The sequence below is a fragment of the Agelaius phoeniceus genome, chromosome 11 (assembly GCF_051311805.1).
Source record: "Agelaius phoeniceus isolate bAgePho1 chromosome 11, bAgePho1.hap1, whole genome shotgun sequence".
NCBI classification, from domain to species: domain Eukaryota; kingdom Metazoa; phylum Chordata; class Aves; order Passeriformes; family Icteridae; genus Agelaius; species Agelaius phoeniceus.
Genome location: NC_135275.1, coordinates 23,265,613 through 23,281,515, shown reverse-complemented (window position 1 = coordinate 23,281,515; position 15,903 = coordinate 23,265,613). Strand labels below are relative to the sequence as shown.

At 40.7% G+C, this 15,903-nt stretch overlaps 1 protein-coding gene across 3 annotated transcripts in view; it reads left to right on the top strand.

The window, feature by feature from the left end:
* FGD5 (FYVE, RhoGEF and PH domain containing 5) overlaps positions 1-15,903 on the top strand; it is a 78,127-nt gene that overhangs the window by 24,919 nt on the left and 37,305 nt on the right. For all 3 annotated transcript variants that reach the window (XM_054639869.2, XM_077184724.1, XM_077184723.1), the window contains exons 3-5: positions 2,582-2,711; positions 5,758-5,816; positions 5,927-5,957. In XM_054639869.2, coding sequence (XP_054495844.2) covers positions 2,582-2,711; positions 5,758-5,816; positions 5,927-5,957 — 220 coding nt within the window. The remainder of the gene's footprint in view (positions 1-2,581; positions 2,712-5,757; positions 5,817-5,926; positions 5,958-15,903) is intronic.

Below are 15,903 nucleotides of genomic sequence, written 5' to 3'. Positions count from 1 at the left end.
ACTCAGGTCAAATAATTGCCAATGCAAACACCAATACACACAGAAAAACATTTAGGGTCACAACTGTCGTTCATTTCAGAGCTTTGGTGGATCTAGGTCTAAATGAACTCAACACTGCAGCCATTCTCTCTTACGCAAATATTTGAAAGGATTGTCTTTTAGCAGTCCAGAAACATGGCTTCGCTAATGAATGGATGAAACATCCTAGACAAAAAGACATTCTGTTACCTCGCAACAGGCAGAGCAGAAGCTGGTGCTTACCTCAGAAACCCAGAGAGTTCACTTTCTTCCTATTGCCACTATGTGTAAACATTGAATATGGTGAGCCCTGTGTTGATAGTTACTGACAAAAGCACCTTTAATATACTGGTAGGAATGGAACCAGGGATGTGATTTCTAGCCTCTTCTACTGCTTCCTTCATCTTGTGGTGAAATTTTTGGCCAAATACTGTCATGATCTTTACTTTCAGACACTTTTGAAACCATAAGAAACTTTCAGAAAATATATTGGGAGCTCTTTGGCTTTCATGTATATTGCTGGTAATTAATTTGCATCATCAAATTTGCAGTTTGCAACAGATGCAAAGAAAATAACTGTTCTCTCTTTCTCTGTCCTGACACTGACTGGGAAGATAGAGTGAAAGACCACAGGGAGGCAGCAAGGAGGTAATCCAGGTAGTCTGGGTGTCTGAATGCTGAACAGATACCTGTTAGCCAAATGATGTCACAATGGTTGAAACATCAGCACACCCTAGACACTGTTTTTGGGACACATTAAGCAAGATATCCTTTGCTGACCGCTTGAGTTTTATTAGCTGGGATCATCCTTTAGGCAGTATGTACCTTATGGAGACAAATTATTAGTTCATTTCAAATATGAACACAGCAGAGGTTCCTTAAGTGCTGCACTTGTTCATACCCTTTTTTAGACTGAAATATGAGCTCCTGGACTCCGCGCATGAGGGAAAATCTGGAGGTAGAACAGAAAAGCTGACAACCACACTTGCATGGGAGACACATAACCCTGTTTGCAGCTTAGAGATAAATGCAGATATCTAGGGAGTTTCCTTTCTGAAAGGAAATAAGAATCTGGTCAGTGACCTTGGGAGTCTCATCATTGTCCTCTCACTTAAATTAGCTCATCTTTGCCCAGCCTTCTGTTACTCTAGTATTGGCTTTGATGCTGTGTTCACATCTGGGATCTCCAAGCAGATTAAAGAAGATTAAAGGGATGAAGCAGAGATGTGAAAGGAAGTTAGTGTTTCAGAGGAAATGAGAAGTATAGAAATAATATAAACTGAGTCATCCAGGCCCACGTTACCAACTGACCCGCCTGGCCAACATGTCTACTAGAAAACATGGCGATGTCAGATTTTGTTTCTCAAGACAAAAGACTCACCCTCTTGGTTGAACACAGGAACCTTGCCCTAGAAATGTAAAAAGCTCGGGGCCACTGTGGTGTATAAGCTGTATATAAACTCCTAGAGTGACACTGTGGTCAAAAAACCAAATCTGATCCTTGAATGTGAAAACTCAGTAAAGTCAGGTAGGAATAGATGGGTGTTACAGCTTATATACACGGCTTGGTACTCATTTTTTGCCAGTGCTGGAATAATGAGTTACGTGTTGCAGTACCAAGAGCAGTATCAAAACTGGATGGCAGCAAAAGTTGATGTTAAAATGATTGGTAAATTGAATAATGCTAATAATAATTGGATGAAGTTCAGAGATTTTAGAATTATTAAATCATAAGCGGCATGACATAGTAAGACACCAAAATCTTCACCTATTTCAAAAGTCAAAATTAAGGGACAACTTGAATACAGCTTGTGAGTACACAGTAACAAAATCTGAAAGACTGGCCACCAGTTCAGCAAAGGTTTAACAAGATCCAGCAACTGGAATTTGGAGCTAGGCATATACAGATCACCTTTAGTCATGCTTTGGGGAGGTTTTGAGATCACTGGCAATTTTAATTGAAAAAAGAATTTTTTTTTTAAATAAAATGCTGTGAAGCCACAGGCCTGTATTGCACTGGCCTGTGTTTCACACCAGGTCCAGTACTCTTAACCGCACAGCTTTTTCTGGGTTTCTGGAGCTGAATTCATGTTCCCTTGAAACAGTCCAAGGATTCTGGAAGCTGAGTATCTTGTAGTTTAAATGATGACATTGGTATTACCATTATACTTTTCTTGTCCTTTTGATGTTTTCCCAGAAAGCCCATTGCCCCAGTATCTAACTTCCATTTTAAAATGTTAGTGTGATTTTACTGAATCTATTTTGAGGGGTTGACTACGGAGGAACAAAGCAGTTCTGCTTCCAACTAAGTATGAAGTTTTTACTCCAAACTGGGCCAGAACAATCATCTCTTGGGGAAGCTTGAACGAGTTCATTTAACTTCCCATTGCTCCTTTCAGAGTCTTGCCTAAAATGGTTGCCTTTGAACATAGCAGCCAAAAAAAACCCCTGCTTGATAAATCCTGCTTTCCAAGCCCTGCAGTTCTGCAGGGATTCTGTATGTCTGAGCAACAGTGAGTCTGGAAATAACACCATTGAGCTAGTCTGTTCTGTTTTTCTGCAGTGCCTACACTGAGCCCTACAAGGTGTGCCCAGTCTCTGTGACACCAATGGAAGTAGTCACATCAGATGAGGAACAGAAGAGTTCAGAAGATGATGAAAGTAGCCTTGGTGATCCCAGTCTCACCAACAAGGTAAAAAAACTCTAAAAGTGGTTAATGCATGAAACCTGGAGAGGGAAAAGCAATTTGCAGAAGATCCTGGATTCTTAGCTGTCCATTTTTTGTCTGACATTCACTTAGAAATAGCAGAGCCATCAGTCCTTTGCTCCCCCACTGCACTAGGAATAATTTACCTCTACAGCACATGGCAAAGGCAAAGAATGTAGTCTGAAGATGGACAGTGGAGACAACATAAACAGCAAGAAAGGCCTGACTTGAATGTCAGGAAAAAAGTCTCACTCCAAGCATTTAGTTTCCATCTTGAGAATTTAAAATTACATTGAATCAAAAAAGACTTATAGAGAAGACCTGCACTGTGCACAAACAGGGACCAGTAAGCAGAGTCTCAAAGGTCTCAAAACAAGCAAGGCAGCTACTGACTCAAAAGCAGCAGTACATAAGAATGTCTTTGCTGCTCCTTACACATTTCCACTGGTTTCCAGACTCCAGGAATCATTCTGTTTTGCAAACCTTTAGCATATTAAAATATGCACTCCTGTGCACATACATAAAACTGAAACATGCTGGAGTTGGGAACTACAGACTTGTGTGCCTTGAGGAAGCACCTACTTCAGATGCCTTTCAAGGGACAGCTCTTGATTTATATAATTATGCAGATCCTCCAGGACAGCTGCAATCTAGCTCTTCAAGGATGGATCTGGAAGACAGATATGGACTACTTTTCCTTCACTCTGATTCGCAGAGCTAACCTGAAAAAGCAAATTGTTCTTGTAATGCCTCAGTTTACTTACCATTAGCGCTGCTGTAAACTGCTACATAGTGCATAACAATTACAAATGGGGCATTATGAAGTCACTCAGATAGCGAAGCTTATAAAACTGCTATGAGCCTCTGACTGTGGCAGTAGCCCTCTTGTCTGAGTACAATCAAGCTGCAATACACCAGAATACAATCAAGCTGCAATACACTCTGAAGTACAACACACACATAGTAAAATGCATGAGGAGATGAAATTTATCCATGTTAGCACGGCAAGTTAGTGGCACACACAGCAATGGAGCTTCTGTTTCCATGTTTTCATGAGTTGCCCTGCTTTGAAATGCAGTACAAAAGAGTACTCCAGAGAAGTGACTTGCACAGTGCTTCTGATTTAGAAAATTGTTCTATGAGCTACTTGTGCAGCTCTTAGGCCAAACAACTCCATCCTAGCCCTATGGAGGCAGTTTTGCCTCCAGCCCCACAATTTTTTTAAGCTAGATCTGTTTAGCTCCATTTTTTAAGGAGACCAGTCTGGTTCTGATCGAGGTTGTGCAAACAGCTGGGTCAGCACAACTGAGAACTGGCACTATGTTTAGAGGGGAGTGACTGGCACTGTCACCAAAGTGCCATCAATCTTTATGATTAATATGTCATAGGCAAAATTCAGGGACTTCAGGGTCATGTGGTCTGTCCAGAACAAGTCTGAGAGTGTCTCTATGTGTTGTCTGTCTTGGGTTATTTAATTGCTGTTTGCTTAACCAGGAAATTAACTCTGAGATACACAACAGTGTTTGTAGATAGATTTCTACAAACAGGGGATAGAGTGGGTGCAGGTCCCTCAACTATTCACTCTCTGAAACAAAGTCCAAGTGATTATTATAAGACTGCAAAGCTACCAGCATTTTAGAAATCTTTACTCCCTGCAGCCAGTCATGTGCCTAGTCCTGTGGTATAGCTCTCTCCCAGCTCCCTCTTCAGTAGCTGCCCTCTGGGCCTTGCTCCAAGCCTTTGCTTAGCAGATGGAGGCCATGGCAGCCATGTAGGGACCCTTGACTTCCTGCTTCACTGAGTCTTCTTACCAGCGGACTTGGTCTGGCAAGCAATGTCACTAAGACTTGATACTGCACTCATTTCCTGAGTCCACTTTAAGTCACTGAGGGCTGCATTTCTTTGCAACTACTAGACCACTGTTTTAGCTCCTTACTTCATCACAGCTGAAAAAGTCAAACTTTGTCCAGTACATTCCTTTCAGTACATATTTCTATGCTTTAGCCATCTCTTACCATAAGGATGAATCATGAATTAGTGTTGTTGTTCTATTTCTAGAGTCCCATACTGTTATCAGATTCCAAAAGTCCATACCTCCTTGGTGTGTTCTCATAGCTGCAGATCTCCACAGCACAGACTCCTTCTTCTGCATGTTGCTCTCTCTCTCTCTCAGTTCAGGGTTCCTTCAAGGCTCTCCCTGACTGGCTGACCCGCCCCCTTTTTATCCCAGTTATCTTCATTGGCCACAGCTGCAGCCCAATTAAGGACATCACAGCTGCAGCCCATCAAGGACAACTGGGACCTCCCGGGGCAAAGCCTCTATACACAGATATTCAAGTACAGATATTCAAGTACAATACATTTCCTCTACTATAAATTAGGAGCAAAATACTATTAGCCACTTGCACCTCAGAGCCATACAGTTTGCTTCTTTCACAGTTATCTGTTTCTTCCAAGATGCCAACCAGTTAAATAGATGCCTCTGAGATTTCAAACAATGTTGTCTGGTGAAGTACTGAACTAATTCTGGAGATATTTATTGCCATTTAGTTTAGACACTTTTTTTTAGTACTCAATAAAGCCCTTTATCCCATTTGCTTCCATAGGTCTCACTGACAGCAGTCAGAACAGTTTGGAATATGACCATTTTGATAAAGAACTCCCCTTTCCAGGTGGTATATCCTCAACAGCTGTGAAGCTAGCCTGTTCAAAGTTAAGCACTTTCTGCTTCTTTGACAAATTTTGGACCTGTAAAAATCCACAGAAAATTTCCTCCTTCAATAACGAGACATTTTTCAAACTTGCCATCTGTATTAGCAGCTATTACTTTGTACTGTATTACTAGTATTTGAATTAAGGAAAATGGCCTGTCTTCGAAAGTCCAGGATACCAGACACTGAACAACGAAGAATGAAGTCTGCTCACTATTTTTACTATAGAAAAAATATGTCAGTTTAAAGTGCTCTCTAACACTGCTTTACTTTGTAGAATGAGAAATCTCTTAATTGCTTCTGACTTCTTCTGTTGACAGAAAGAAGGCCAGTCCAGAGCTTACCTCATTGCCCAGGAACTAATGTCTTCAGAAAAAGTGTGAGTTTGTTTTTATAATCTACCTGTTGTGCTTCTAAAATTAAAGCTATGTAGTCCACCCTTCCATATTCATTTGATGGCAGTTAATAAAAGTTTGTCTCTCTCCCCAGATATGTGGAAATGCTCCAGTTGTTACGTATGGTAAGTAAATAATTTTCATCACTGAAACCTAGATACCCTTTTATTTATCTGCAATTTAAAAGACATAAAAGCACCGAAGGGATTTAAGTGAATTTGAGGAGGAATGGCTTACTGTGAACCATTCTAATCTATTATTTGTCATCTAGAGGGAAAAGCATTGGCCAATAGTTGGGGCTTCTTGAGGCTGAGACTGGTGTAAGGTGCATAACAAGCCTAGTGCAGAGAAGGAGATAACATGGGATATCACATCACAGAGATGGTGATAAACAGGGGTGGACACTCTCCCTTCACAGTGAGACAGATGGGATTAGAGCTATGAAGCATGGGGATTTGGTTTCAATGGACTCACTCTGCTTGCATTTAAGCTTCTCGTTTTCTAATAATGCAGTATTGGTAATAGCCAGTGTGCTCTGGGTATCCACACTGTGTCACAGTGTTTTGGTTTAAGACAATTTAAGAGGCAGATACTCTAAAATTAGTTACCTCCCCATTGATTTAACAAATCCCTTTCCACCAATAAGGAGAAAGGAACAGGAGTAGATATAAGTGAAAAAATAGCATTCTATAAAAAAGAAACAGCAACAGGCAAAAAATAACAGTAATCCTCACTAGTTACAAAGTTGTTGAGCTCTCAGGGATTACCGGAAACAAACATAAACTCCAAAAGGGCAGAGTAACCCCTCTCCCCAGACGACGCCCTCTGCAGCCCAGAGCGTGTCGGAGACAAAGGGAAAATGTCAGACAAACCCCTAAGACGGCGCCCTCCGCAGACAACTGCATGTGGGAAGACAAAGGACAAAGGTGGCAGCAGCCCTCCCCCCCTCATCTCTCCAGCAGCAACAGCTCCATTGACAAAGGTGGCCGGCACCCTCGGGCATCTGGAGTTTGGGAACTGAAGAACTCGGTGAATCTGCAGTGCCAGCCTCTCTGCCTGTCCCTAGGCTGGCGGCAGCCAACCAGCATCAGCACTGCGTCCTCCAAGCCACTGGTGCTGGTGCTCTCTCGGGTCCCTGTTCTGATGGGGCCTAGGGAGAAAACGGACTCTCAAGCACAGAAAGAGCAGTGGCTCAACCCCAACCAGTGCCAGCCTTGCGCTGCAGGCAGATGTTGCAAAATTCACTCTGAAAGCTTTTCATTTTGAAATGCAGCCTCTCATGTCTCTACCCAGTAGCAACTCTCTTCTAAGGCTAGAGGGAAACAAAAACAAGCCAAAGCCTCTACCTGCACTGCCTCAGCTATCTTGCCCTGCAAGAGCAAAAGGGAAAAGAGCAGAGCCAAGAGGCAAAAGAGCTCTGCTTGGGCAATGTGAACATGAAAAAGACAGGCACCTTCTGGTTCTGCTTCTGGCTGCGCCATGGGGTCTTAATGAGACAGTAACAACTTTGGTCTCAGGTATAGAATACCAAAACATTTTGGGTTAGCCAAGACACACAGCTAATTACCATGGCGAAAATACAGATTCTGGTGTCAGAAACATGTGAGAGAACACCCAGAAATAATCACTTTTAGTCCCTGATAGAGAATTCTTGCATGGCATAAATTGACTGGTAACTTAGTCCTGGAATACTCTGTCCCTTTAACAGATCTTCCTCTGCTTCCCTAAAGACTGGTACACAGCTTAGATGGCCTTGCTGTCAGTATCTTTCTTGGCTGTTAGTTGAAAGGTAATAAGGAATAATAGTCACTACACAAAGCATACTGCTGCTATTTCCACTGCTGCTTGGAAAGAAATTTCCTGAGAAGGGAAAAAGTGACCCCAGGTTGTCCTTGGAGGACATCTCAAGCACTAGCAGTGGAACAGGAACTCTTATGGAGACAAAAGTAATGAGGTTGGAACTCAAAGGATACTAAGTGTGACAATGTCACTGAATTGGGAGGAGCTGTCGATTCCCTCAAGGGCAGAAAGGCCTTGCAGACAGGCCTTGACAAGTTAGATAGGTGGGTCATCATCAACCACATGAAGTTTGACAAGGACAAGTGCCTGGGATTCTGTGCCTGGGACAGGGCAACCCTGGCTGTATATATATATACTAGGGAACAAGAGGCTGGAGAGCAGCACTGTGGAAAGCACATAGACAGTGGAGTGAGAGTATTTAGTGGAGGTGTCTAGGAGAGGCCTCTCATTTGCATTACATCCTGGCATTTTCCATACACCTCTAGGAGATAAAAGTGACTTACTAATGCCAGAAAACTTTTCAATAAATATATCCGAACTTGAAATGCCTTTCAGTGCCTTTACCCTCAGTATAAATGGTGCACACCCTCATGGCTGCTATAGCACCATGTTACTGTCAGGCTGCCTTGCCTACGCTCTTAGGCAGGAAAAAAATACTGCAGGACTTTTCCCCATCCCTTCCCTTTTCTGCTTCCTCTGGTAAATTCCTGTGTAGTGAAATTTGTTTCCCTGCCTGCCCAGTCCACTGGATTAAAGGGATCTTATGAATATTTAGCATGTTCTCATTATTTCCCTACTTATGAAAGAAGTTAAGGAAAAGAGAAAGTATGGACCAAAGTAAATGGACCAAAGTAAACCCTTGAATGAATGCACTGGTGGGCAAAGTTAAGCCACTTATTGGTTGTGAAATGTCAGAATAACTATAACCATGCACTGTGACATTCCCTGTCCCAATTCTCTGAGTCAGAAAGTTTGGTAAAATCTCATCAATTTGAGAACTGGCAGAACGCATCAGACAGACGAGCAGTCACCAACCGTATGAAGTTTAAGAAGGGCAAAATCACAATTTTGATTAATTATTTCCTTATATAGTGGAAAAGTTCATATATGTTTTGACCTATACACTCCTTTCAGGGTTACAGGAGGCATTTTTTCAGCAGAGCCAACAAGCAAGTTTCTCAGATAAGATTTAATTGTTTTTATGAGTTGGCTTTCTAACTAGTGAGGATGTATGAATGGGAAATCTTTATGGGAAAAGGCTCAGAGGGTATGTTTCTGAGTTTCATTGATTGTCTGTCACCCTGGCGTACCCCGTCTCTACTGGTATAAGCTGACATCTCTATGATACCTACCTACTGCAGTGGCATTCAGAAATAATCTGCAGGTTTCTCCAAATGTTTGCAAACATGTTCAATCTAGAAAACGCTGTCACTTTTTCTGTCTCAACTAGTGTTGAATCTTTGTATTCACCTGCTGCCCAGTGTATTGTTCAGAATATTTAGAGAAACTATTACCAATATTACTATTACAACATGCAAATCCCTTAGAATGTAGGGGTAATATTGGTTATTACCTAACCAAAGCAATATTTTCAATACTGCCGTGACACTTAAAGTTACAATAATTCTAATTGTTCCTTTTTCCGTATTTGAATAGTTTTAAGAATAATCACATCAGCAAAAAATCATGCTTTCCTGTGCACTTGCTATTGATACAAGTTCCACTGGCAGATTTCAGAAGCAACCAAGAGTGCCCACAGTCACCAAATTGATCTCAAGGTACAACACAACATTCATGGCCAGTTAGGACCTTCCTTGACAACATTCCTCAACCCAGGCATGCATTTCTGTTTCCCATCACCAACTTTCTGCAGAAAACAGTTTCTAAACACTTAGCATCAAGTCTCAAGTTTCATCTTCTCATGTAAATCCACATATTGGTAAGAAAGGCAAAGAACTAAACCACACCCTAGCTGCTTTCAGAAAGGAAAAAATGGCTTTTCTTAAGCCTGCAGCAAGACCGATTTCCCATCTCATTTCCAGGCTTGGCTAGTGCTGCTGTTCATTCAGCATAACAGATTCTGTTTGGCCTTTCAGTGGAGACTTTAATAAACTGATTGATTGCCAAAATGATGACATTTTCATACACCCACTCTGCTATTGAACTGAAAGACTGGAAACATTGTGTTAGCTCACAAACTTGGTATCCGTTGGTGTGGAAGTAGTGATAATAATCTAAAAGGTTAGCTGTTACTTGCCCTACTCAAAGGTAATACAGTTCTCTGGTGCAATGAGTTCAGGACCCATTCTGGTCTGAGCAGGTGGAACTGTCAGGGCCTTCTAGTCCAAGTTGATGACCTCTTGGTACTCACAGTTTTTCCAAAGTCGATTAGTCTTTGAATCTCCTTCAGGATCATTTAATCTTCAAGTTTTATCATTCTGTCTCCTATTATGCTTCCCCAGCAGTGCAGGCTGCACTTGACATCTTTTTTTTAGTACTTGCCCCTGAACAAAATGCTGCAGGTGGCTTTCTCAGTCTAAAATTTCACACATCACCAAGATGGTTTATTTGCTTCCCCTCAGCTGGTCTGTTTCAAATGGCTTTACAAGATGTACACAAATGAAACCTAGTGTGACTTTGATTGCTTCAGGATCCCAGTCTGTATGGGACCAAGCATTTCCTTGATAGTGTATCTTGATCACATTTGTTTTGCCTTTCGTTTTTAATAGTGTACCATGTTCATGTTTATTTTGCCTTTGGCTTTTGCACATAAAATCTCTGTGTGTGCATAAACCCCTTCGAAGTTATTACTTCCCTCCGAGATATTTACTGAATTAAGGACAGCTCTGCACTGAAAAGACATCAGCCCCAACATCTCCTTTGAAAAAGAAAACTGACCCTGTTTCCTGGTTTGCATTTTCCTCAAACAATTGACCACAATTGTTAGAAACAAAGAGAGCCAGATTTATGCTTCCTAAGCATTTGGAGATATAGCTATGAATATGCTAAAGATTGATATGTGCTGGTTCTCCAGCCTTCAGAGCAGTTTGGAATTCAACTCTGCACTGGACATCCCAGTGTTCATGACTGCAAAATAAATCTTAGGACGTAAAAAAGAACAAAATAATCGTAGTGCTCGAGCCTCTAACTTAAGAGTTAAACCTCATTGATTAAACTCTATTTTCAGAATTCTTGTATGTGGCACATTCTCAAAACCAAAAATTAACTGCCTAATTTAGGAACCACTGCTACATGTCAGACAAAACAAAATTCCATCTATCTAATTATCCCGTTCCATCTTTCTAATTATTTACATTTCCAGTGAATGATTTGCCGAGCCTTTTTTACGACTGTGAATTTCTTGGATGATGTTCAAACTTCTGCTGAACCAATCAAGTCATTACTTTCCTAATAAAATGTTTTAGTGAATGCAACGTGCTGGCTAAGCAAAGAGCTAGCTTGCTGTTAGGCCCTCTGAAGCTCTTGTAATAGCCTAAGGACACACTGTTACAAAAGAATAGCCTGCCTTCACTTACACTAGGCTGACTTTTTTTCTCATATATTTATTCATTGTTGTGTTCATCAGCAGTGGGAAAATAACTATGTATTAGCTGGGGAGCTTCCACAGTGGGAATGCCAAGCTAAAATAGCTTTCAGATAACCTGTATATCTTTTAAAAGGAGAAGGAAGCCACACCAGCACATCTGGATCAGGACAATTCCCTGGTAAAAAGCTGCACTGATACAGTATTCTCAGTGCATACTGTACAGTCGGCTGGTTCTGAAATTCATTTGCAGTGTTTTGGATGAATGTGTCTATTTGGCTGCATGTGAGTGTGTGCTGAGGTCAGGGTTCCTGACCTAGATTGTACCCTGTATGGCAGGATAAGGGACTAATTGTGGTTGCTGAGATAGCATTTTCTGCTGTTCATCTGGCATTGTTTCTGCTGAGTCCAGTAGTGAGAAATGTGAGATCACTGCTCCATACAGATCAGAGGTCATTCAGTCTGCTATAGATGATGTGCCACTCTTTAATTCAGGAGTGCCACTTTCATCATTCAGAGAGGAGCTGCTGACTGTGATGCAGATACCTCCAAGAATCTCCATGAGTCAAGACTCGGTTCCTAGGGTACTGTACAGCACCTCATGTCTGCACTTGGCTTTAATATGGAGGCTGTCTTTTCCCCCTTTGAACTCTTCACCCTTCCCTCAGGTATAATGCCTAGATGTCCAAAGGAGCTTTGGATTCTGCAATATGCAGAATCTATTAAATCCACCTTCATTCTAGAAGTGAGAGTGATTGTAAAATCCTGCCCCATTTTATGCAATTAATGTAGACTTTATTTACATAATTTGGGCTGCAACAAGATTTCCTGTTGCCCTCCCTAGCTGCCTTACAAAGTGTCAAATATGATGACTTTCCATTAGTATTGGTCCTCTAAAACACCAGCTTGACTAGGGAAGCAATTGCAATTCTAGCTATACATGTAAAATTACTTTGTATGCATGTATGTTGATGTATGTGTGTATTTTGCTGAAAAGCATAAAAGTCTGGATGCCAGGTGGGTGTTGTGGTGTGAAGAAGGTAAAAACACGCTGTGCGTAGACATTATATCTGTAGCTGAAGTGCTGGTATCCCCATATGAAGACAAAGGCAGAAAAATAGCGGCAGTTTTCCACTAATGCATCTGCTCTGTACACTTGCTCCTTTTTTTTTTTTTTTCAGTGTTATTCCCTAATGGAAACTCACACATCTATTTTAAAAATTGTAGAAATATCCCAGGGGAATTTATTCACCCATCAGACCATTCCCTTTTCTTTAATGCAGACTAGAGATATATGCAGAAAAGCTGATTCAGCCATGACAGCAGTAGAGGTCAGACCTCTGCTTCATGTAAATTTACATAGTTTTTCTCTGGCAAGGACAGCAGATGATTAACGTCTTCAAAGCATTGCATTGCATCCTTTTGAATTAGGATTTCTTTACCATGTTAACAACAATGTGTAGCTAATTCAAAATTCGGGAAGCAGTTCAGCTCTATTCTGCTTTGTACGGTCTTTGTTCCTCCCAATGAGACTATGTAATAAAGAGCAAATCGACACTGTTTTCAAGACCTGGAATCAAGGTCACCCATAATCCTTAGACTGCAGGCATTCAGAGTTTTTCTAATTCAACCACAGTCTAGCAATCTGTTCCTTCTAGTACAATGTGCACTTTTTGTTCACAGAAATGCTATTTGTTTCAGATCTTTCTCTTGGCCTATTAAAGAGTGGCTTTGCTCTATAATCATCATTTTCTACTAGAACGTCACAGTTTCTAGCTCAAATGCAGGCCTGATGCTAGAAACACAATGCTGTGAGCCAGTGACAAGGAACCTCAATCCCCACCTGCAGAGGAACTGCTGGTCAAACCATAGGACTAAAAATTACTATTGGCAAAGACAATATTAATGGTTGTGTACTCCCTTCTCCATTCTGTTCTGCTGCCATTGTGGTCAATATGCAAGGACTAGGATTTTCATTATGACTAGATTAGAATTGTCTATGCTAGTGCTTTAGAAGATGAAAAATAAGAAACCCAAGTAAATCTAGCAACTGATCAGCATTTCTTGGACAATTCTAAAAGGTCTTCTTTCAAATAGGACTGTCTGTTTAGCTACACCTGTAAGTCAAAATCCCAACTTTCCCTTCTTTAGTGTACTCAGCTTTCTAATATTCATAGTTGCTTTCAACCCACTGCAGATGGCAGAACCATTAGCTTTTTACAGTAAAGGTAGAAAATAACTTCAGGCCTATCATTTTCTGACTGCCTCTACTAGACTGGTTGTAGTAGTCCCCAGTTCCCAGGGATTCATTCATCTCTATTGGATGAACTGATCTAATTTGGCCTGTTCTGTTATATACAGAAAAAAAGAAATAGACATTCTGAATCCAGAATGAATTACTGCACTCCAAGTTTTTTTGAAGTAGAAGTTGAAGAAAAGGAGTCACCCAGCATAGCATATACTTACATGTATGTATGTATATATGTACAGAGAGGCAATTTTTTTCTCCAGGGTAACCTACCTGCCTGAAAAGTCGTAAGTCTGACAAGAGGTTTTCCTTCCTTTCACCAGGGTCCTGCAAGGTTAAATGTTCTCATTTCACTCATTTAGCTAATAAAGGCTAACATGTATACAGGATTGCTACAGTTGAAATTTGCAGGTGGACTCACATATTCACCCCTATTGTTGGAGAGAAATGATACATAAACTCACTGTTTCTGCATCTGTTCACAGAATCCTGGAAGCTAAACCCAGGATTAACTCTTGTCCAATTAACTACACCTCTTGCCCTTTTATTAGAATATCACATTTCATATAGATGATGAACCTGTACAGAACTTTCTTGATAAGTGCTCTACCAAAAACCTCTGGTTGCTGGCATTGCTGACTTCTTTGAAAGAGTATCTAGAAATAACTACCTGCTACAAAAGTATCAAGGTTGCTGATCCTAGGTAAATTGGGCTACTTTTCTGTAGCCTAGAGCCACTTTTTTTTTTTTTTTTTTTTTTTTTTCCCAAAACTTCACACCCTAACTGTTTCCTGTTAGTGTCAGCCAGCACTCCCAGCATCAGTAAAGCATCTCATATCCCAGCATCCTGTGGGGAGGCTCATCACCTCAAAGAGGGCTTCAGATTCTCTTCCAAGAGCCAATCTTGTGTCAGTTAGGCAGATAAACCATAAGATATTGTTGAAACCCTGCATTCCTCCTGGTCTCATACTCTCATAACAAACTCCAGACAACAGTCCCCATTTACAGCAGAGAACAGAATTCTTCAGAGGCATTTCTGGAGGGAAGAGACATAACTTGTGTGTATTAGTGATGTTCACAAACAAAAGGAAAAAAACCCAAGCCAACAACCTTTGTGGCTATGGGGTTTGATCCTCTTTGTTTCACTTCATTATTTGTAGGGTTTATATCAGGAATGTTAAGGATATGGCCATTTGATGGCTATAAAGGGCTTACTTATGGATCCCCAAAATGTAATAAAAAGGTTTATATTTCAGAAATGTATTTTTCATAGCTGGGTTGCTAACCTTCTGTGTCACCTAGGCAGCTTGGGTTATGCTTTCCATGCACATGCAAGTACAGGCATAAGACTGTGTGAGATCTGTAGGCTCATCCAACCCTGGATGAGATTGAGCTTTGTAGCTATCACACCAGAGCCCTGAACCAAACAACTTCTGTTCATGAAGCTGTTTTAAGAAAGTTTTGATCCATCAGGGAATTATATAGACTCAGTGTTTAGTACCTCCTGTACTTAGACATTGGGCTTTTGTGAGAGACTTGGAGACCTTCAGGTGCCATGACTGATTACAGTTAGTGAGATTGGAAAAGCACTTTGCATTTGAATAATGGCCTCACAGACACTCAGGATTTTCAACAGTGACATAATTATTTTTAATGGATGTTTATAGTGATTACTGTTATGCTGCAGGGTTTTTGTTAATCACTAGAAGGCTGGCTATCCAGGCAACTGGAATTTAATTATTTGTCTGAGAATTCATTATAATCAAGGGGACAGACAATTAATAACTAATTAAATCTAGTGAGATGCTGTGGGAAAGGAGTGTTAATCCTGTTGCTTGTTGTAATGGAAAGTGGACAGATACAGAGCTGTTTGATGTTAATTTGGAAAAGATGACATCTTTGTAATGTAATAGATTACTTAAGCACATCACTAGTGAACTGCAAGCTATTCACTTGTCTAGGCACAATAAGCTGAGAGAACCCTTTAGATTCTTTCCCTTTCCCTGATCTGGATTAATTATGATGACTGAGGACTTTGAAAGGTTGCAGATTCCTTTGAGTTAGTAAAAGCATCCAGAAGAGAGATTGATTGGTTTAGTTGCTTGAAAAACTTCTGAATTGAACACTGGCTGAAACGTGAACTTAGATAGGATAACTCACGTCAAAAAAAATTGGAAATTTAATAGCACAACATTGGGATTATTTATGGTACAGGGGCAGGACATGTTGCAGAAATTAGACCCAGATAATTAGGAAACATAGTAATACTTTTTCCGAAATCTTTATGATATTTTTTCATCCAGGATATAGTTAATAAAAAAGAAAACTGTCATCATGATCTTTTTTTTTTACCTAGTTCTAGTGGCTTTTCAGAAAACAAATGTTTTAGCTGTTACCGTTGCTAAAAAACCCCAACATTGTCCATGTGTGACTCTTGGCTATCATCAATTAGATAATCCAGTCATACCAGTTCACAGAG